Here is a 23,439-nt window from a genome sequence, read left to right on the forward strand (position 1 = left end):
CTGAGCAGTACTTCTACAGATGAGATGAGACCCACAAAGACAGACTTTAAAGTCCGCTGTAACTCTGATGTCATACGATCCATTTCCATGATAGCTGAGTTTGGTTATTTAAACTCAATAAATATTTTGGCTGCATCTTCTTATGCTTATGAAGCAACATCCAAAGAAAGAATGAGCCTAATGATAGGTTCTTTCTTTCCTATGTGTGTGCTCTCTGTGTGCTTAGTTGGACATTGCTCAGCCATGTCCAACTCTCTGTGACCCTTTGGACTGTAGGTCTCCAGGCTCCTCTGTCCATGGGACTTTTCAGGCAAGAATACTGAGATGGACTGTCATTTCCTTCTCCGGGGGGTCTTCCCAACTGAAGGACTGAACCTGTGTCTCTTGTGTCTCCTCCATTGCAGGAGTCATCAGAGCAAAACTCTATCTTTATTTATTTGTTTTTATAAGGTATCAATGGGCTGTTACCACCAAGGCTTTCTCCGCCACTGGCTCAAGTTTGGAAAACAGAAGTCATCCACTATCACTGTCATTTCTTTTCCCATAGGACCTGAGGTAAGGGGAAGAAATACGATACTAGTTGCCTTACATGTGAAGGCGAAGACGAATTTCTATAATTAAACACACCAAACCAGTCCTCCCAGTGGACTTTGTCCCATAAAGACTAAAGATTTCAGTAGTTCTTGCCACCATCAAAACTATATGATTCTGTCAAATATAAGATTTTATATTACCACAGAAGTCAATGGAAATAATCAACATTATGGTCTCTTAATCCATTTTCAGACATATGACATTACTCTATGTGTTATCTGCATCTTAACAGATTGTTAAGAGACATTCACTTACCTGAGGCATGGCTTTGCAGGATCCCATAGAAGTACAGACTCATTACACACCACAGAAGTCCCATCCTGTCAATACAAATACAAAGGCAAGGAGAGTACTTATTACCCTCAAGTGCTTAAACAATACTAATGCATATGTAGGCTGACTATCGACTAGGAACTGTTTTAAGACTTCTACAATATTAACACAAAAATATATTTATAATAACACACTTTTAATATTTATAAAAATATGACACAATCATAAAATTATAACAATTTTACAATGTTAATATTGTCAGAATCAACCAGGAAGATAGGCTTTTTTTATATCTCCATATTACAGGTAAGAAAACTGAGACAAGTGTAAATAAGATAAAAGATCCTTTGGCTAGAAAAGAGTAACTGGTGCATCTAGCATGTGCATGCTCAGTCACGTCCAACTCTTTGCAACCACATGGACTGTAGTCCGCCAGGCTCCTCTGTCCATGGAATTTTCCAGGCAAGAATACTGGAGTGGGTTGCCATTCCCTTCTCCAGGGAATCTTCCTGAAGACCCAGGGATCAAACACTTGTCTCTTGAGTCTCCTGCATTAGCAGGCAGATTCTTTACCACTTGTGGCACCTGGGAAGCCCCAGAAAGTGACAGGATAATGATTAAATTACAACAGCCTGGCTCTAGAATGGTCTCTTAATCACTGAACTCTGCCTACTTAAAAATACTTTTTTTTAGTTTTTTTTTTCATCAGAGTTGAATTTCTGGCAGATAAGTTTGTTCTTCTTACTCTTCATCATATTGTCTTGGTTTATTTCCACTAGGAAATGTTTTATTATCTAGACACTTTTTCTTCTTAGTGAGGAACAGAAAATCTAGAAATCCTAGATTCAGACTTGGTTTGCAGTCCATGATACTCTGAATTTATAGTAAAGGGAAATGTATAACTCTCATGTCTTACTGTGCCTGCTCTACTCTTCCTACTCAAGAGACAAATGATGAAGCTGGATTCTAGTTTCTGTGATGTTTAGCCCTTCTGTTGGTAACCAGCTGAAACAGTTCACTAGCAAGAACAATGTCCTTTTATTTGGTTGTGTGATCTTTAATGCAGAAGGGCTAGAGGTATAACAACTCTGTTAACTATTTCTTTCACCACTATTCTACACATATCTGGCCCCTGATAAAACCTCTGTGGGGTTATAAGTACTGAAACCTGAATATTATTGAGAAATTACATATCAAGGACCTCCACTCTGTTTTGAACATAACAGATATATGGGGGTAATCACAGAGGTCTTGGTAACTTGTTCAGATCATATTTCTAGTAGGTTGCAGAGATGAGATTTATATCCACACCTGACAAACTATGTCTATTATCCCAAATATTAGCCTATGTCACAAGTTTCACAGTAGTACAGTAGTCTAAAAATCATAGAAGTATTTAATAAATAGGGTGACCTACTAACAGCATTTGAAATGGAACATTTATAAGAGTGCTACACTGAAACAAAAGGTATAGACCAGTATTGTTCAAGCCATCCAGAATGTGTGGTCATTTTAAAGGAGGATGCAAGTTTCATACACTTGTCACCTCTGTTGGCCACACATCACCAAAAATCTCTATTGTGCTTCTTTCTTAGCATGATTGTACATAAGAGTCCCTTGGAAAGCAAGGAGATCAAACCAGTCAATCTTAAAGGAAATCAACCCTGAATACTCTTTGGAAGGACTGATGCTGAAGCTGAAGCTTCAATACTTTGGCCACCTGACACGAAGAGCCAACTCACTGGAAAAGATCCTGATGCTGGGAAAGATCGATGGCAGGAGGAAAAGGGTACAACAGAGGATGAGATGGTTGGATGGCATCACTGATTCATTGGACATGAACTTGGGCAAACTACAGGAGATGGTGAGGGACAGGGAAGCTTGGCATGCTGGACTTGCATGAGGTCCATGGGGTTGCAAAGAGTCAGACATGATTTGGGAACTGAACAGCAACACACATCACAGGAGAGTTTATCATATCTTAAACAACATTTTATCTCAGAAATTAAATGTCTCTTTCTTAACACCACCATTCCCTTCTAATTCTTATACCATTCCCTTAGGGAGTTTTCCTATCGGCATTCTTTAATTCAATAAAACACGTATTGAACACTTTCTGTTTACAAGTCACTAGCCTATAATTGCAGAGACCTCTCAAGCAAGATGTAGGGCCTTCTCTAAAGGCACTTATCCCCCATAGAGGAAATACACCACATGCAAACCACTTCAGCACCATCAACTTTGAACAATAGACATGCAGAGGCACTACAGGATGTTCAAAGATTTATCAGACGGAAGTTTGAGTACTAAGCAGAGTCTAACAGAAACTTAAGTGTGTACAAGAAGTAGCTGCAATACAAAGTAAAGTGATAAAAATAGAGAGGAGCTGATAAGTGTTATTGAAGATCAGCAAAAGAAAGGGATTACTCCAGCTAAGGCCGTCAAAGAAGACTAAATAGAAGAAGTAGCTTTAAACTGAAAGAAGTGGTTTGGAAATTTAGAATTGAGGCAGAAGGAAAGTGTCGGGGAAAGAAACTCAGTGGAGAATAATGCTCAGAGGAAAGCATGGAACATAAATAGGAAATCATCTATAAATAATTCAGTTTGACTCAAGCACAGGGTATTAGGAAAAGAACTATAAAAGATGGTGGAAAGCAAGGGGCTTTAGGATCAGAATATTGCAAGGTCTTGAACAGTAGGCTAAGAACTTGGGATTACTTTAAACAGCAAAGAGAGAATCACAGAAATTTTCTTCAGGCACATATTGGATGGATTGCCACTAAATTCTGTCTTGAAATCAGTTCGATTCCTCAGTCGATCATCACAATAATTGTTATGCTCCTAGTTTTGTGTCATCCATAAACTTGATGAACATTCCACCTATGTCCTCATCCAAGACATTAACAAAAGTAATTAATAATTCTGTATAGTCCTTATCAACAGAGAGCAAGTAGACATTTAATTATGGCACCCCACTCCAGTACTCTTGCCTGGAAAACCCCATGGACAGAGGAACCTGGAGGGCTGCAGTCCATGGGGTCGCTAAGAGTCGGACACGACTGAGCGACTTCACTTTCACTTTTCACTTTCATGCATTGGAGAAGGAAATGGCAACCCACTCCAGTGTTCTTGCCTGGAGAATCCCAGGGACAGGGGAGCCTTAGTGGGCTGCAGTCTATGGGGTTGCACAGAGTCAGACACGACTGAGGCGACTTAGCAGCAGCAGCAGCATAAAGCAAAGTAATCTCAGTTCCAATACTCAGCTATGCTAAAGGATTCTAACCTGCCAAACTGTTTTTGGCTATTAAAAAAAAAAAGCCTCACACCTCTCTACTTTCACAATTCGCCTGTTTATAAGCTGCTGAGTTCCTATGGCAACACTTTGAAGACATTCTAATTAGTGTGTGATTGAGAGCCTAAATTGATAATCCCAGGAGTAACTGGATTATGCTGGAGGCAACAAGGAGTCAGGTTACCAAGGTAAACTTAAAATAATGTGTGCAAATACAAATCCAGGGTCAGTCCTGCCTTGTAATGAATCAGAATAAATCAGACTGAAAAGAAAATATGATTGTGCAGGCTGGTTTTAAAAGACTAAAGGTACCAATGATCTGAAATGTTTCTGAGAAGATTGATTCATTTAACATAGATTTGCATTCAGCCTCAGAAGTTTACTATTGTTACAAGTAATACAATTTTTTTTTTTTTCCTTTTTTTTTTGGCTGCACTGCAGCATGCAGAACTTTTCAGACCAGGGATTGAACCTGCCGCACCCCCTGCAGTGGAAGCTTGGAATCTTAACCACTGGACCACCAGGGAAGTCCAGTAATATGCTTTTGATCCTTATTTCTTGTGGAGAGTGGGTCTGGGTATTTTTAGACTGGAGAAACAATCAGAAAAGAAAAGGAATCTATCTAATAATGCAGGATTTCTCATGGTCTGAAGTACAACCTAGCTTTATATTATTGTGCTGGGGTTTAATAGCTTCTGCCTTTGCTTCAGATGACTAGAACCTACATACAATAAATTCCTAGTCATCCTTCCCTGCATTTTGTTTACTATATGATCATTCCACACTTCCCCTCTTAGATATTAGTACTTATCTCATATTCAATGCCATTGTTTCCTAGTATAATGTCTATATCACCTAGCAAGAAGTTTCAAATATGTACTTAGTTCTATGTAATCAACATGATAATAAAGATTGCTATTACATATTCACTTTAACATCTATCCATGTAAATTAATCTTTCCAGTGTCTGCCTTCTCTAGGGACATTAAGCTTCAAAATTTCCTTACCTCTGAGTTTGCCCTGATCACTGGATTTTCTCACTGACCAGGAGATACGCTGAAACTAGGCTATCTACCCCTAGATAATAATTCAGATTATCTCTGAATCATCATTTGCTCAGGCTTCCTTCTATACAACAGTATTTCATAAGACCACAGGCTAGATTCATACATCAGTTTCCTTAATTCCATATGCAGCTCCATAATCAGATCATAGCCACTCTCCGAATCTCAGCAACCTGGTTGGGGCATGGTCCTTCAACTTGGTTCTTATTAGCACTCTGTTCTAGGAGCCTGCATTTTTTTCCCCTGTAATATCTTACTCTAAGCTGGATAAACCTCATCTAACCATGAAGCTTTATCTGCTTCATTTGTGGTTGACAGATACCCTATGCTTTGACCTGTCCACTGAATACTTGGACATTAACACCAAGTCACAGAACTTAGATGGTCATCCACATGCAGGATCAGCCCTGCAGCCCAATTACTTCCTTGAGCCCGAATTCCATCTAGATCTTTCTTTTCCTTTTTCTAATATACTGATAACGTTTGAGTAGGTTTTGCTTCAAAACCTTTCAGCAAAGTAACATAATAGGCTCTGAATCTGGGTATAATGAAGTAAGCATATTCCACTTTGTCTTTCTTAATGAATGTAGCTATAAACCTGGGGAGAGTACATGGAGCAACTTTTTGAAGACTCTAAATTGGAAGCAATGGCACATTCTTTTCAAGTATGCATAAGCATTCACCATAATATCATGCACCATAAATCAAACTTAAACAAATTTAAAGGAATTCAAAATATATTCTCTAACCGTAGAATTAAACTACAAATATAAATAAATAAATTAATTAAAAATCTCCAAAGATTTAGGAATTAAAATATATACTTCTAAATAATACATGGAACAAAGAGAAAGTCTTGAGGGAAATTAGAAAATATTTTGAACTGAACAAAAGTGAAAATCCAGCATACCAAAATGCATGGGATGCAGTTAAATCAGTGCTTAGAGAATAATTTTCTGTATTAAAAGTTCACAAAAAAAAAGAATAAAGATCCCAAAAAATAATCTAATATTTACCTTAAGAACCTACAAAAAGAAGAGAAAACTAAACCAAGCAAGCAAAATGAGGGAAATAATAAAGAATGGAGATAAAGATTTATGTTGTTGTTCAGGCGCTAAGCTGTGTCAGACTCTGAGACCCCATGGACTGTAGTATGCCAGGCTTCCCTGTCCTTCACTATCTTTTGGAATTTGCTCAACTCATGTCCATTGAGTTGGTGATGCTATCCAACCATCTCTTCCTTTGTTGCCTCTTTTTTCTCTTGCTCAAAGATTTTTAGACCAGAAATAATAATATGCATAGAAAAAATAACAAAGCCAAAAGCTGGTTCCTTGAAAAGAAAAATAAAATTGCTTAACCTTTAGCCAGGAGAATCAACAATGAAAGTAAAACATGTATCACTATTAGGAATAAAAGAGAGTATTTCACTACTGATTACACAGCATTAAAATTATAATAAGGCAATACTAAAAGCTCTAGGCACGCAAATGCCACAATTTAGATAAAATGGACCAACATCTCAAAAGCCACAAGTTACCAAAGTTCATCCAAAATTAAAAGTACAATTTGAATGGTCCTATAATTATAAACTGTGGAAAATTCTGAAAGAGATGGGAATACCAGACCACCTGATCTGACTCTTGAGAAATTTGTATGCAGGTCAGGAAACAACAGTTAGAACTGGACATGGAACAACAGACTGGTTCCAAATAGGAAAAGGAGTACGTCAAGGCTGTATATTGTCACCCTGCTTATTTAACTTATATGCAGAGTACATCATAAGAAATGCCAGGCTGGAGGAAGCACAAGCTGGAATCAAGATTGCCTGGAGAAATATCAATAACCTCAGATATGCAGATGACACCACCCTTATGGCAGAAAGTGAAGAGGAACTAAAAAGCCTCTTGATGAAAGTGAAAGAGGAGAGTGAAAAAGTGGGCTTAAAGCTCAACATTCAGAAAACGAAGATCATGGCATCCGGTCTCATCACTTCATGGGAAACAGATGGAGAAACAGTGGAAACAGTGTCAGACTTTATTTTTCTGGACTCCAAAATCACTACAGATGGTGACTGCAGCTATGAAGTTAAAAGACGCTTACTCCTTGGAAGGAAAGTTATGATCAACCTAGATAGCATATTCAAAAGCAGAGACATTACTTTGCTAACAAAGGTTCGTCTAGTCAAGGCTATGGTTTTTCCAGTGGTCATGTATGGATGTGAGAGTTGGACTGTGAAGAAAGCTGAGCGCCGAAGAATTGATGCTTTTGAACTGTGGTGTTGGAGAAGACTCTTGAAAGTCCCTTGGACTGCAAGGAGATCCAACCAGTCCATTCTGAAGGAGATCGGCCCTGGGATTTCTTTGGAAGGAATGATGCTATAGCTGAAACTCCAGTACTTTGGCCAACTCATGCTAAGAGTTGACTCATTGAAAAGACTCTGATGCTGGGAGGGATTGGGGCAGGAGGAGAAGGGGACGACAGAGGATGAGATGGCTGGATGGCATCACTGACTTGATGGATGTGAGTCTGAGTGAACTCCAGGAGTTGGTGATAGACAGGGAGGCCTGGCGTGTTGCGATTCATGGTGTCGCAAAGAGTCAGACATGACTGAGTGACTGATCTGATCTGATCTGATCTGATAATTATTAAAAATAGCTTGCATGTATAGGTAGAAATCTTCCAAAAAATAAATATTTAAGCATTGGTGGTTTCACTGGTGAATTCTACCAAACATTTAAAGAATTAATAACATCAATTCTACACAATTTCCTCCAGAAAATTAAAGAGGACAAAACTGTTCCAATTCATTTAATGGCATCAATATTACTCTCATTACAAAACCTACCATAGACAGCACAAGAAAACAAATTTACAGATATTCTACAATCAAGCAGAGTTTATCCCAGGAATTCAAGATTGGTTTCAGTATTTTCACAGATTTAAAGAAGAAAAACCACATCATCATATCAATTGATGCAGGAACAGTACTTGACCAAATTCAATACCGATTCATGATACAAATTCTCAGGAACCTAAGTATAGGAGGGAACTTACTCAAATAGCAAAAGAGCATCTAATAAAAAACCTAAAGCCATTACACCTAATGTTAAAAGACTGAATGCTTTAAGGAGCAAGGAAAGGATATTCCTTGTACTATTCAACATCATTCTAGAAGTCTTACCCATGCAATATGGCTATACACAGATGACATGATTTTCAACATAAAAAGTCCTAAGGAATCTATTTATAAATAGAACTAAATATGGTTAGCAAGATTACAGAATGTGTAGTCAATGCACAAAAATTAAACATATTACTATAAACTAGCAATAAACAATTATAAAGATTTTTTTAATACTGGTTACAATAACTCAAAGAAAAACTAAAATGTTCAGCTAAAAAGCTTGATCAAACATATGTAAAATCTGTATGCTGAAATTTACAAAACATTGATAAGAAACCAAAGAAACTAAATACTTGGTTGTCAAGATGGACTTCATGCCCTAATCTCTGGAACCCATAATGTTATTTAACTTGGCAAAAGTAACTTTACAAATGTAATTAAGATTATAGAGCTTAAAATACAGAGATTATATTGGATTATTCACACGGGCTTGATCTAACCATTCAGTTCAGTTCAGTCACTCAGTCATGTCCTACTCTTTGTGACCCCATACACTGCAGCACACCAGGCCTCCCTGTCCCTCAGCAACGCCCAGAGTTTACCCAAACTAATGTACATTGAGTCGGTGATGCCATCCAACCATCTCATCCTCTCTCATCCCCTCTTCTCATGCCTTAAATCTTTCCAAGCATCAAGATCTTTTCAAATTAGTCAGTTCTTCGCAACAGGTGGCCAAAGTATTGGAGTTTCAGCTTCAACATCACTACTTCCAATGAACACTCAAGACTAATCTCCTATAGGATGGACTGGTTGGATCTCCTTGCAGTCCAAGGGACTCTCAAGAGTCTTCTCCAACACCACAGTTCAAAAGCATCAATTCTTCGGTGCTCAGATTTCTTTATAATCCAACTCTCACATCCATACATAACTACTGGAAAAACCATAGACTGGAAAAACTACACTAGACGGACCTTTGTTGGCAAAGTAATGTCTCTGCTTTTTTTTTTTTTTTTTTTAATTTAAATTGTCTCTGCTTTTTAATATGTTGTCTAGGTTGGTCATAACTTTCCTTCCAAGGAGTGTCTTTTAATTTCATGGCTGCAGTCACCATCTGCAGTGATTTAGGAGCCCCCTCAAAAAAAAAAAAAAAAAATCAGCCACTCTTTCCACTGTTTCCCTATCTATTTGCCATGAAGTGATGGGACCAGATGTCATGATCTTAGTTGTCTGAATGTTGATCTTTAAGCCAAATTTTTCACTCTCCTCTTTCACTTTCATCACTTTCATTAGTTCTTCTTCACTTTCTGCCATAGGGTGGTATCATCTGCATATCTGAGGTTATTGATATTTCTCCAGGCAATCTTGATTCCAGCTTGTGCTTCCTCCAGCCCAGCGTTTCTCATGATGTACTCTGCATAGAAGTTAAATAAGCAGGGTGACAATATACAGCCTTGACATACTCCTTTTCCTATTTGGAACCAGTCTGTTGTACCATGTCCAGTTCTAACTGTTGCTTCCTGACCTGCATATAGGTTTCTCAAGAGGCAGGTCAGGTGGTCTGGTATTCCCATCTCTTTCAGAATTTTCTATAGTTTATTGTGTTCCACACAGTCAAAGGCTTTGACATTGTCAGTAAAGCAGAAATAGATGTTTTTTCTGGAACTCTCTTGCTTTTTTAATGATCCAGCGGATGTTGGCAATTTGATCTCTGGTTCCTCTGCCTTTTCTAAAACCAGCTTGAATATCTGAAAGTTGACATTTCACATATTGCTGAAGCCTGACTTGGAGAATTTTGAGCATTACTTTACTAGCGTGTAAGATGAGTGCAATTCTGTGGTAGTTTGAGCATTCTTTGGCATTGCCTTTCTTTTGGATTGGAATGAAAACTGACCCTTTCTAGTCCTATGGCCACTGCTGAGTTTTCCAAATTTGCTGGCATATTGAGTGCGGCACTTTCACAGCATCATCTTTTAGGATTTGAAATAGCTCAACTGGAATTCCATTACCTCCACTAGCTTTGTTTGTATTGATGCTTCCTAAGGCCCACTTGACTTCATCTTCCAGGATGTCTGGCTCTAGGTGAGGGATCACACCATCGTGATTATCTGGGTCATGAAGATCTTTTTTTTACAGTTCTTCTGTGTATTCTTGCCACCTCCTCTTAGTATTTTCTGCTTCTGTTAGATCCATACCATTTATGTTCTTTAATGAGCCCATCTTTGCATGAAATGTTCCCTTGGTATCTCTAATTTTCTTGAAGAGATCTCTAGTCTTTCCCATTCTATTGTTTCCCTCTATTTCTTTGCACTGATCACTGAGGAAGGCTTTCTTATCTCTGCTTGCTGTTCTTTGGAACTCTGCATTATGAGCCCTGAAAAGCCAGACAACTTTTTCTGGCTAAAGTCAGAGAAATGTAGCAAAGGATGAGCCAAAGAAATGGGAAGTAAGAGAAGAATGCTATAGGCCTCTGATGTTGAAAAATAAATATAGAAACATGCCATGGAATGCCAGTTGCATCAAAGAACTGGAGAAATCTTCAGCCTACAGTTCAGTTGCTCAGTCACGTCTTACTCTTTGTGACCCCATGGACTGCAGCACGTCAAGCTTCCCTGTCCATCACCAACTCCCAGAGCTTACTCAAACTCATGTCCATTGAGTCAATGATGCCATACATCCACCTCATCCTCTGTCATCCCTTTCTCCTCCTACCTTCAATCTTTCCCAGCCTTGTGATGTTTTCCAATGAGTCAGCTCTTCACATCAGGTGGCCAAAGTATTGGAGCTTCAGCTTCAGCATCAGTCTTTCCAATGAATATTCAGTACTGATTTCCTTTAGGACTTACTGGTTTGATCTCTTGCAAATGAAGGGACTCTCAAAAGTCTTCTCCAACACCATAGTTCAAAAGCATCAGATCTTCAGTGCTCAGCTTTCTTTATAGTCCAGCTCTCAAATCAATACATGACTACTGGAAAAACCATAGCCTTGACTAGACAGACCTTAGTCAACAAAGTAATGTCTGTGCTTTTTATATGGTGTCTAGATTTGTCATAGCTTTTCTTCCAAGGAGCAAGTGCCGTTTAATTTCATGGCTGCAGTCATCATCTGCAGTGATTTTAGAGCCCAAGAAAATAAAGTCTCTCACTGTTTCCATTGTTTCCCCATCTATTTGCCATGAAGTGATGGGACTGGATGCCATAATCTTAGTTTTTTGAATGTTGAGTTTTAAGTCAGCATTTTCACTCTCTTCTTTCACTTTCATCAAGAGACTATTTAAAGTTCCTCTTCACTTTCACCTGACAACCAGTAAGGAAACAAGAACTTCAGCCTGTAGCTACAGTGCGTGAAATTTGGGCAACAACTTTGAAGAGTCATCTTTCCAAGCACCTCTAGAAAGGAACACCACCTTGCTGACAACCTTGATCCCTTTGATTTTAGCCATGTGAGGCCCTAAGCAGAGAACCAACTAAACCATACTAACCTGCACTTTTGACTCACAGAATCTCTGGTGTTAATAAATGATTTTTAATTAATTAATTAATTTTGGATGTTGCTTTAAGCCACTACATTTCTGGTATTTACTACATTGGTAACAGAAAATAATACAAGAGATATACCATGCTCATGGATCATAAGACTCCACATAAAAAAGATGCCAATTCTCCCCCAAATTATTTGACAAACAATGAAATTCCAATCAAAAATTCTAGAAAGATCTCTTTACAGATATACACAAGTTGATTCTAAGATTTATATGGAAAGAGAAATACCTTAAATATAGGAAACCATTTTGACAAAGAAGAATAAAGTTATAGGAATCACACTACAACCAACCTAATTTTAAAATGTCAAAAGTCTTAAAGAGGCACGTTATCAAAATTCAACATTGTTAGCTATAAGTAAGTGAAAATTAAAACCACAAAATGAGATACCACTAAACACCTTTCAGAAAAACTAAAGTAAGAAATACTGACAGTAGGAACTTCCCTAGCAGTCTAGTGGTTAAGACTTTGCCTTCCAGCATAGAGTGTGCAGGTCTGATCCCTAGTGAGGGAGCTAAGATCCCACATGCCTCTTGGCCAAAAAAACCAATGCATAAAACAGAAGCAGTGTTGTAACAAATGAAATAAAGATTTTTAAAAAATGGTCCACATCAGAAAATAAAAATAACTAATCTTAAAAAGAAAAAAGAAATACTGACAATACTAAATGCTGAAGAGAATACAGAACAACTGGAACTCTCTTACTGCTGAGACTACAAAATGGTACAGCCTCTTAAGAAAACAACTTGTCAGTTTCTTATTCAGTTGTGCGTGCTTAGTCACTCAGTCATGTCCAACTCTTTGTGACCCCATAGATGGTAGCCCCTCCGGGGTTCTCTGTCCATGGGGATTCTCGAGGCAAGAATACTGGAGTGGGTTGCCGTGCCCTCCTCCATGGGATTTTCCCAACCCAGGGATCTAACCCAGGTCTCCGGCATTGCAGGTAGATTGCTATCTAAACCATCAGGGAAGCCAGGTAAACACACATATACCATAGAACCTAGCAATCCTACTCCTAGCTATTTACACAAGAGAAATGGAAACCTATGTTCAGACAAAAACCTATACATGAATGATTATAGTGACTACATTATTAATTGCCATAAACTAGAAACAACTCAAATGTCCCACAGTTGGGAAACAGATAAACAATCCTTGTGTGTGTGTGTCTGCTCAGTTACTCAGTTGTGTCCAACTCTTTGTGACCCCATGGACTGTAGCCCACCAGGCTCCTGTGTCCATGTGACCTTCCAGGCACGAGTACTGGAGTGGGTTGCCATTTCCTCCTCCAGGAGATCTTCCCAAACCAGAAATCTTCTGTATTTCATGTAGGAGCAGGCAGATTCTTTATCACTGAGCCACATGAGAAATCCAAACAAACCCTGGTACAACCCCAAAATGGACTCCTCGTCATCAGTGTGTAACAATGAGCTGTTGATAACAACAGCTGAGTGTCAAAGGCATTATGCTGGGTGGAAAAAAAAAAAAAAAAAGGCCAGTTTCAATAGGTTATCCACCATCCAGATTTAAATGACATTTCGAAAAGACAAAACTAAAGTGACATAGAACAGATCAGGGGCTAGAGGCAGTAGCCCCTGCTACAGACAGCACAAGGGTGTTGTTTGGGACACAGAACAGTTCTATGTCCTGACTGGGGCAACGATTAAATGAGTCTATCCATGAGTTAAAATTCATAGAGTTGTACTTTCAGAAAAGCCAATTTTATTGCATATTAATTTGACAAGATATGTGTAAGTCACGTGATTTTTATTTTTAAAAAGCTTCACAAATGATTCATGAACCCCTTTAGACAATTTAAATAAATGAAAGCTGTTTTAACCCGAATTTGGTTTCTATTTTCAAATTTCACTTTGAAAATAACACAATCCTATCGTTAAGTATGAAATGTTCCCAAAAAAGCCTAGCAGTAGAGGCACATGGAGAGATCAATGAAACTGTTCCAACTTTTAGCACATCAAGCCAGTGTTGGTAACCTCGATACAACAGCAGAGTCAAAGTTCAGAAAACATGAGCACACTCTTCTTAGATACTGCCTTTTTCTTTCTAACTAAATAGCTTCAAAGTGTTTGGAACTCTGAGAGGACATATATAACATAATATACCACCTGCCACCTTTAGAAGCTTGGAATAGAATGTGAGCAGGTTGATTTCCTTTTGTTCTTTAATATTTTGAATAGCAACACGCTCCATGGGATGAGGGAAGAAATATCATCATTAAGTCTCACCCTTCACAAAAAAGAACTAGAACTAGGTTTTCAGTCAGAAGAAGGTGAAAGTGCACGGAACTTGGTGTAGTAGGTTTCACTGTATGATCGTGGATGGCCCGGGACAAGAGAATTATTCACAGCAAACACTTAAAGTTATAACCTGGTCACTGTCTTAATGATTAATTTAACATCTGTGGACACTTCTTAGCACAGGAAGAGTATTCCAGTGTACCTTCTCCCCAGCAGGTGAACAATTTGATAGCTATTCCGTACTTATGGATACTGAGGCTTGAGTTTTACATGAGGTGAAAGAACTATTAATAATACCTACCTCATCAGTTTGTTGGGAGTAGTGTACTTGATAACTCCTGTAGAGTACTTAGCACTATCCAGGAACATAAATAACTCTCAGCAAATTTCAGTTATAATTAACTCTTATTAAATGAGGCAATATATGAAAAACACTTCAGAAATTGTGGCGCAGGAGACAGACGAGCTATCTTTAGTAGCATTTACAAAGAACAGACCGAATTACTTGGTTCAGGTTGATCACTGACCATTAAGCAAAACGTGCCATGTCCTACTTTTTTAACATACCAGGCACAAGTTTAGTTTCCAAAATATTTCAGGAAAAACAGTCATGACTGTAAGTCGGGCCTCTGTAACTTACAGATAAGCCACGATTGTAATGATTCACTCTATAAAAAACTTGAACTTGGAAAAAACAATAGTTCAGATGGTTACCTTCTCTAGACCTCTAATCTCTCATTTTCAAAATGAAGTGAAAACCTCTGCCTTGGTATCTCATAGGGTAGGGCAGCTGTAGAAGATCAAATGATGTGACAAGTGGAAAACTTTAATTGCAAAGTATTATACTATTATAAGGGGCTTCTGGGGTGGCTCTGACAATAAAGAGTCCACCTGCAATGCAGGATAACCAGGTTTGATCCCTGGGTCAGGAAGATCCCCTGGAGAAGGGAATGGCTACCCACTCTGATATTCTTGCCTGGAGGATTCCATAGACAGAGGAGCCTGGCAGGCTATGGTCCCTGGGATTGCAAAGAGTCGGACATGACTGAGTTATTTTCACTTTACTTTACTTCATACTATTATAAAAGTGTACTAATATTGGTTTTTATTATGATAAGATGGGATTTTTGTTTTGTTTAGATTTTAAAGAATTTGAAGGAGTGGAGATCCTAACGTCTAAAAGTATATTAAATGGCTTAATCCAAATCAGAATATGGATAGCCTTTGGCTATATTAACAGGGAGGAGAAAGAGTGAGGCTTCCAAGGTCGGGTAATGTTTTATTCCTTAGTCAGGTGATGGCTACATGATGCTGTTGTTGTTTAGTCACTAAGTCATGTCCAACTCTTTTGTGACCCCATGGATTGTAGCCTGCCCGTCTCCTTCATCCAAGGAATTTCCCAGGCAAGGATACTGGAGTGGGTTGCCATTTCCTTCTCCGGGGGATCTTCCTGACCCAAGGATTTAACTCATGTCTCTTGCATTGGCAGGCGGATTCTTTACCACTGAGCCACGAGGGAAGCCCAGCTACATGATGATGCATTTGTAAAAATTCAGCAATTTGCACATTTAATATTTATGTACCTTAGTGTTAGAGCTTCCCTGAGAGCTCACTTGGTAAAGAATCCACCAATTCTTGTGAACCCAATGCAGGTGACCCCAGTTTGATTCCTGGGTTGGGAAGATCCACTGGACAAGGGATAGGCTACCCACTCCAGTATTCTTGAGCTTCCCTTGTCACTCAGCTGGTAAAGAATCCTCCTGCAATGTGGGAGACCTGGGTTCAATCCCTAGGTTGGGAAGATTCTCTGGAGAAGGGGATTTGTAAAAAATCAGCAATTTGTACATTTATTTATAAAAATTCAGCAATTTGTACATTTAATATTTCTGTACTTTAGTGTTAATATATTATGCATATGGAAAAAAAATCTTTGCTTGATTGAAGTTAAAGGTGCAATTTATAACAACAGGGAGAGATTAGAGAAAGGCATAGGATAACGATACAACTTTTAAATCAACAAAGCAGCTTAAAATCCAACACAGAATAAGACAGAGAGGCATCTCAGGGAACCTCAAAGCCATGGAGAGGAGGGAAATATTTATGATGAACCTAACATTTGTGCTAATTCACTTGGCAAATATGTATCAAGCTCTGGACACAGTCTGAAGGAGAAGAAAGAATGGAAATGTCCCCTGTGCTCATGCGGAGCCTGCAGTTCTAAGGCATATAAACTGCTAGAGTCTAAAGAACAGGGCTGCAGTAGAAGCATTTCATAGCATGTGAAAGTCTAGAGGAGGGAGCAGCTCACTAGGGAAAGGTGATGCTTTTGAAGTTCAAGCACAGAATTAGGTGAAATTTAAACCACCACCGACAAAAAACAGTCACATCACCTTATAGGCTAAGATCTAGTCACCTCCAGGTTAGGAAATTCATTAATTTTCTCAGCATAGAAAAATGTCTTAACCATCTGAGGTTTTTCTCCCCTTAAATTTCATTGCCACTAATAACCTCTCTAATTCAAAGGGGTGGTCTGAAGATCACGATCCTGTCTGGGAGGCTGTCTAGAGATAGACCTCATCTACACACCATTAGAGAGGCCACAATGAAAAAAATTGCAGCCAAGTTTTCATAGATTTCTCCATAAAGATTGCAAGCTCCAGCTTCTGATATACAGAATTGAATTTTGTTCAAACCCAGAAGTTTTCACTGAACTCCCATTTCATACACTTTAATAGGAACTGTGCAGTAAACAGAAATAAACACACAGCTCTTATAATCATGGATCTCATAGTTTGAAAGCAAAGTCAAACTTCTAAACACAAAAGAAACAGAAAGAAAAGTAAAGAAAAGAACAAGTAAGTGATCAAATACAATACAAGCACACCAAAATGCATGATGAAAACTATCATATCCTATGCCAAACATTCTGCCAAAGGATCATGTCACCATATGATTTTAAAAAGTAATATGTCATATACCCCTTTCTTAGAGATTCACAATATACATAAACATTTTAAAGGCTCAGGTCATTTACCAAGCAAATATTGTGGTTGAGTTGTTTTAACCAGCATTAACCACAGTTATCTCACCATGAACTCCTTTTACTTCAGTTCAGTTCAGTCACTCAGTCATGTCCAACTCTTTGCGACCTAATGAATCGCAGCACGCCAGGCCTCCCTGTCCATCACCAACTCCCAGAGTTCACTCAAACTCATGTCCATCGAGTCGGTGATGCCATCCAGCCATCTCATCCTCTGTTGTCCCCCTCTTCTCCTTCCCCCAATCCCTCCCAGCATCAGACTCTTTTCCAATGAGTCAACTCTTCGCATGAGGTGGCCAAAGTATTGGAGTTTCAGCTTTAGCATCAGTCCTTCCAAAGAACACCCAGGACTGATCTCCTTCAGAATGGACTGGTTGGATCTCCTTGCAGTCCAAGGGACTCTCAAGAGTCTTCTCCAACACCATAGTTCAAAAGCATCAATTCTTCGGCGCTCAGCTTTCTTCACAGTCCAACTCTCACATTCATACGTGACCACTGGAAAAACCATAGCCTTGACTAGACGGACATTTGTTGACAAAGTAATGTCTCTGCTTTTGAATATGCTATCTAGGTTGGTCATAATTTTCCTTCCAAGGAGTAAGCATCTTTTAATTTCATGGCTGCAATCACCATCTGCAGTGATTTTGGAGCCCCCAAAAATAAAGACTGACACTGTTTCCACATTTCCCCATCTATTTCCCATGAAGTGATGGGACCACATGCCATGATCTTCGTTTTCTGAATGTTGAGCTTTAAGCCAGATTTTGCACTCTCCTCTAGAGGCTTTTTAGTTCCTCTTCACTTTCTGCCATAAGGGTGGTGTCATCTGCATATCTGAGGTTATTGATATTTCTCCTGTCAATCTTGATTCCAGCTTGTGCTTCTTCCAGCCCAGCATATCTCACGATGTACTCTGCATATAAGTTAAATAGGCAGGGTGACAATATACAGCCTTGATGTACTCCTTTTCCTATTTGGAACCAGTCCTGTTGTTCCATGTCCAGTTCTAACTGTTGCTTCTTGACCTGCATATAGGAACTCCTTTATGATGCATTAAAACTCTTAGGGCTCCACTGAAAATACTGAAATACATAGTGAAAGTTCTAATTAGAAGAAGGAGAGCCCCAGTCTTAACTCCCATATTAATCTTCGGTCCACAAGATGCAATTGAGTTTCAAAATCACCTAACTCCACTTGAAACTAAACCAGGGAAAGAAATGAATCCTAGCTTTTCTAAAGCTCTATCTCACCTCTTGTAGCCCTCCGGGTTCTCTCTTTTCTTGCCACTGGTTGGAATTAAACTATGTAGGCTTCAGCAATACGTGAACCGTGAACTTCCAGATGTTTAAGCTGGTTTTAGAAAAGGCAGAGGAACCAGAGATCAAATTGCCAACATCCGCTGGATCATCGAAAAAGCAAGAGAGTTCCAGAAAAACATCTATTTCTGCATTATTAACTATGCCAAATCCTTTGACTGTATGGATCACAATAAACTGTGGAAAATTCTGAAAGAGATGGGAATACCAGACCACCTAATCTGCCTCTTGAGAAACCTATATGCAAGTCAGGAAGCAACACTTAGAACTGGACATGGAAAAACAGACTGGTTCCAAATAGGAAAAGGAGTACATCAAGGCTGTATATTGTCACCCTGCTTATTTAACTTCTATGCAGAGTACATCATGAGAAATGCCAGGCTGGATGAAGCACAAGCTGGAATCAGGATTGCTGGGAGAAATATCAATAACCACAGATATGCAGATGACACCACCCTTATGGCAGAAAGTGAAGAGGAACTAAAAAGCCTCTTGATGAAAGTGAAAGAGGGGAGTGTAAAGGTTGGCTTAAAGCTCAACATTCAGAAAACAAAGATCATGGCGTCTGGTCCCATCACTTCATGGGAAATAGATGGGGAAACTGGAAACAGTGTCAGTCTTTATTTTGGGGGGCTCCAAAATCACTGCAGATGGTGATTTCTGCCATGAAATTAAAAGATGCTTACTCCTTGGAAGAAAAGTTACGACCAACCTAGATAGCATATTGAAAAGCAGAAACATTATATTGCCTACGAAGGTCCGTCTAGTCAAGGCTATGGTTTTTCCTGTGGTCATGTATGGATGTGAGAGTTGGACTGTGAAGAAAGCTAAGCACCAAAGAATTGATGCTTTTGAACTGTGGTGTTGGAAAAGACTCTTGAGAGTCCCTTGGACTGCAAGGAGATCCAACCAGTCCATTCTGAAGGAGATCAGCCCTGGGATTTCTTTGGAAGGAATGATGCTAAAGCTGAAACTCCAGTACTTTGGCCATCTCATGTGAAGAGTTGACTCATTGGGAAAGACTCTGATGATGGGAGGGATTGAAGGCAGGAGGAGAAGGGGACGACAGAGGATGAGAAGGCTGGATGGCATCACCAACTCGATGGACATGAGTTTGAGTGAACTCCGGGAGTTGGTGATGGACAGAGAGGCCTGGCGTGCTGCAATTCATGGGGTTGCAAAGAGTCAGACACGACTGTGTGACTGATCTGAACTGAATTGAACTGATGCTTTCTCTGAAACTCAGTTCAGATATCTATATTTCCCTTAGAGCTCAGAGAAATTTTTGTCCTAATCTGTTTTATTTAGATTTTTCTCTTTTTACCTCTCTTTTGGGGCTAGGACTCCAAGTTTGTGCCCACTGTATAAGAGTTCAATGCTGTTACATAATGAACATATATAACCATAAGGCAACTGCTAGGTGGTAGAAAGAGCATCTCCCAGGATACAGTCAACCTCTGTTCTAGTTTGCTGTTGGTCACCTTTTAATTGTGCTCCCTTGGATACTTTACTTAATCCCTGTGGACCCAGATATTCTTATTAATAAAATAGCATAACAAATACTTACTTCATCAGATCAGATCAGATCAGACCAGTCACTCAGTTGTGTCCGACTCTATGCGACCCCATGAATCGAAGCATACCAGGCCTCCCTGTCCATCACCAACTCCTGGAGTTCACTCAGACTCATGTCCATTGCGTCAGTGATGCCATCCAGCCATCTCATCCTCTGTCGTTCCCTTCTCCTCTTGCCCCCAATCCCTCCCAGCATCAGAGTCTTTTCCAATGAGTCAACTCTTCGCATGAGGTGGTCAAAGTACTGGAGTTTCAGCTTTAGCATCATTCCTTCCAAAGAAATCCCAGGGCCGATCTCCTTCAGAATGGACTGGTTGGATCTCCTTGCAGTCCAAGGGACTCTCAAGAGTCTTCTCCAACACCACAGTTCAAAAGCATCAATTCTTCGGCACTCAGTCTTCTTCACAGTCCAACTCTCACATCCATACGTGACCACAGCAAAAACCATAGCCTTGACTAGATGAACCTTTGTTGGCAAAGTAATGCCTCTGCTTTTGAATATGCTATCTAGGTTGGTCATAACTTTCCTTCCAAGGAGTAAGTGTCTTTTAATTTCATGGCTGCAGTCACCATCTGCAGTGATTTTGGAGCGCAAAACGATAAAGTCTGACACTGTTTCCACTGTTTCCCCATCTATTTCCCATGAAGTGAAGCCAGGCTTCAGCAATATGTGAACTGTGAACTTCCTGATGTTCAAGCTGGTTTTAGAAAAGGCAGAGGAACCAGAGATCAAATTGCCAACATCCGCTGGATCATGGAAAAAGCAAGAGAGTTCCAGAAAAACATCTATTTCTGCTTTATTGACTATGCCAAAGCCTTTGACTGTGTGGATCACAATAAACTTTGGGAAAATTCTGAAAGAGATGGGAATACCAGACCACCTGACCTGCCTCTTGAGAAACCTATATGCAGGTCAGGAAGCAACAGTTAGAATTGGACATGGAACAACAGACTGGTTCCAAATAGGAAAAGGAGTACGTCAAGACTCTATATTGTCACCCTGTTTATTTAACTTCTATGCAGAGTACTTACTTCATAGGCTCTTATAAGGATCAAACTAGATAATATTTATGAAAAGTCTGATAAATGGTGAGTGAAGTGAAAGTCACTCAGTTGTGTCTGCCTCTTTGCAACCCCATGGAGTATTTGGTCTCTGGAATTCTGCAGACCAGAATACTGGAGTGGGTAGCCTTTCCCTTCTCCAGAGGATCTTCCCAACCCACGGATTGAACCCAGGTTTCCTGCATTGCAGGCGGACTCTTTACAAGCTGAGAAATAAGTGAAGTTCAAGAATACTGGAGTGGGTAACTTATTTTCTCCAGGGGATCTTCCGGACCCACGAATTGAACCAGGTTCTCCTGCATTGCAGACAGATTCTTCACCGACTGAGCTATCAGGGAAGCCATAAATTGTGAATTATGATGCAAATAAGAAGTGCTGATGTTTTTATTTGTCACACATATTCACATGAATGTTGGATTCTTCAGTAAGGCTTAAGGTCATGCAGAGAATGACATCTCCTCCAGGAGTGGGTATACATAGATGTCACTACGAGTTCTTTGACTCCTTATCAAGAAACACGTTTCAGTAATTACACTTGAATGCATCTAAGCGATCCCCCATCAAGTTAGTTGTCCTTTCACAAGAGCTTGTCCCTGTGTCATTCCCCTGCTCCCATTAGAGAAAAAAAAAAAAAAAAGACTGGCTTCCTAGAGATCACGCGTCAGATCACTTGTGTTCAAGGACCTGGATGTTTCAGTAGCTTCAGCTACTAAAACAGACCCTGCAGCACTTGGGGCTCCTCATTCTCATTTACACAGAGATACAGGTGGGAGAAGTCCCAGGTCCCGCTTTGGCATGAATGAGTTGTGTGACTTTGTCTATGCACTAAGCTGTCCTGGTGCCTCAGTTTCCACAGCTGGCTTTGTTAAGAAGAGTTAAAATCAAAAGCTAAAGCAGAACATTCACAGAAGACTCCCCACATACCAGACTGACACTGTGCCAATTGTGAGAAAGCACAGGGGCTTCAGGACGCCTCTGGCTTCAAGCATTCTGTCTACTGGGGCACACAGCCCCCCAGGCATCCATCCACCCCTTCCCCATCCTCAACCTTGTCCCTGAAACACAAAGATAACGTTCCAAGTCTTCCTGGGAACCCACGTAAGCCAAAACTAGAGAACACTGAAGAAAATCTTCTCACTCTGTATCTAAAGTGTTAAAGAAAATCCCCTTATGAACTAACACTGAGGAGGTCTGTGTGAGTCTGTGTCCCTGTTGAGAAAATTCTATGGCTTCTTTCACTGATTTTTGGACACCAGGATCATCCTGACAGATGGTAATGTGTACCCACCAGTCCCATAGTCTGGGATGTGACCTCAGTCAACCAGATCACTCTGGATGGAGGGAAAAGGTGGGGGAGTTGTGGCAATAATTCTTTATATGTGCATTTGACATTTGGTGACTTTATTGCAAATAGAGTAAGACCACGCAATCCCCCTCTCATCAGAATGAGAGTAAGGTGGAATTTTATAGGGCTATTATGCACTGATCTATAAACCACTAAAGACTCAAGTGACCCTAATTTCAACAAGTATGCCTTATCTTCACTATACAGCTACTTAGGAAAAAAAAAAAAATTGTTCTCACAGAAAGGTGCTCGGGCAGTACTTAATACAAGATTTTAAAAAGCTTTGACAAGAAAATAGAGCAGGGAGCCAGAACATATACTAAAAAAACATTGACAAAGTACAAGAGGGGCATTTCATGGCTGCACTATAAGCCTTTTAGGGGTGTTTTTTCCAAGGCAAAGCTAATAAACAGTACCTGAATATTCACTATGTGGACCTTCTGTATTAAATGCTAAAGGATGAAACAGATTTTACTAATGATATATCTCAGACATCATGAAAATCACCTAGCAGTGATCTCCAGCATACACTTTGCTAATTTAGCCTTGTAGCTAAAAGCTTACACTTTTAGTCAAAAGTTCCAATCCTTGGCTCTGCCACTTAGTAGTCGTGGAATATTGGTCAAGTTACTTACTTAATCTGTCTGTGCCTTAGTTTTCTCAGCTGTAAAATGGGGACAATAACAGCAGCTCAGTCGATAAATAATCTGCCCACAGTGCAGGAGACCTGGGTTCGATCCCTGGGTCAAGATGATACCTGGAGAAGGAAATGCCTGGAAAATCCTATGGACAGAGGAGCCTGGTGGGCTACAGTCCATGGGGTCACAAGAGTCAGATAAGATTTAGCTACTAAATCACTGTTATTTCTTTAACTGTACAAAAGTTTAGCTGTGTATATCCATGCCAGTATTAATCATTTAAGTCCAAAGAACATGCTCTAAGGAAGGAATTACTTG

At 39.6% G+C, this 23,439-nt stretch overlaps 1 protein-coding gene across 7 annotated transcripts in view; it reads right to left on the reverse strand.

The window, feature by feature from the left end:
- The window catches only part of IL1RAP (interleukin 1 receptor accessory protein), a 163,646-nt gene that overhangs the window by 104,432 nt on the left and 35,775 nt on the right, over window positions 1-23,439 (reverse strand). For all 7 annotated transcript variants that reach the window (XM_027538394.1, XM_027538397.1, XM_027538395.1 and 4 more), the window contains exon 2: window positions 850-914. In XM_027538394.1, the coding sequence (XP_027394195.1) occupies window positions 850-913 (64 nt within the window). In that variant the 5' untranslated portion in view covers window position 914. The remainder of the gene's footprint in view (window positions 1-849; window positions 915-23,439) is intronic.

Source organism: Bos indicus x Bos taurus, chromosome 1 (assembly GCF_003369695.1).
Source record: "Bos indicus x Bos taurus breed Angus x Brahman F1 hybrid chromosome 1, Bos_hybrid_MaternalHap_v2.0, whole genome shotgun sequence".
Classification (NCBI taxonomy): domain Eukaryota; kingdom Metazoa; phylum Chordata; class Mammalia; order Artiodactyla; family Bovidae; genus Bos; species Bos indicus x Bos taurus.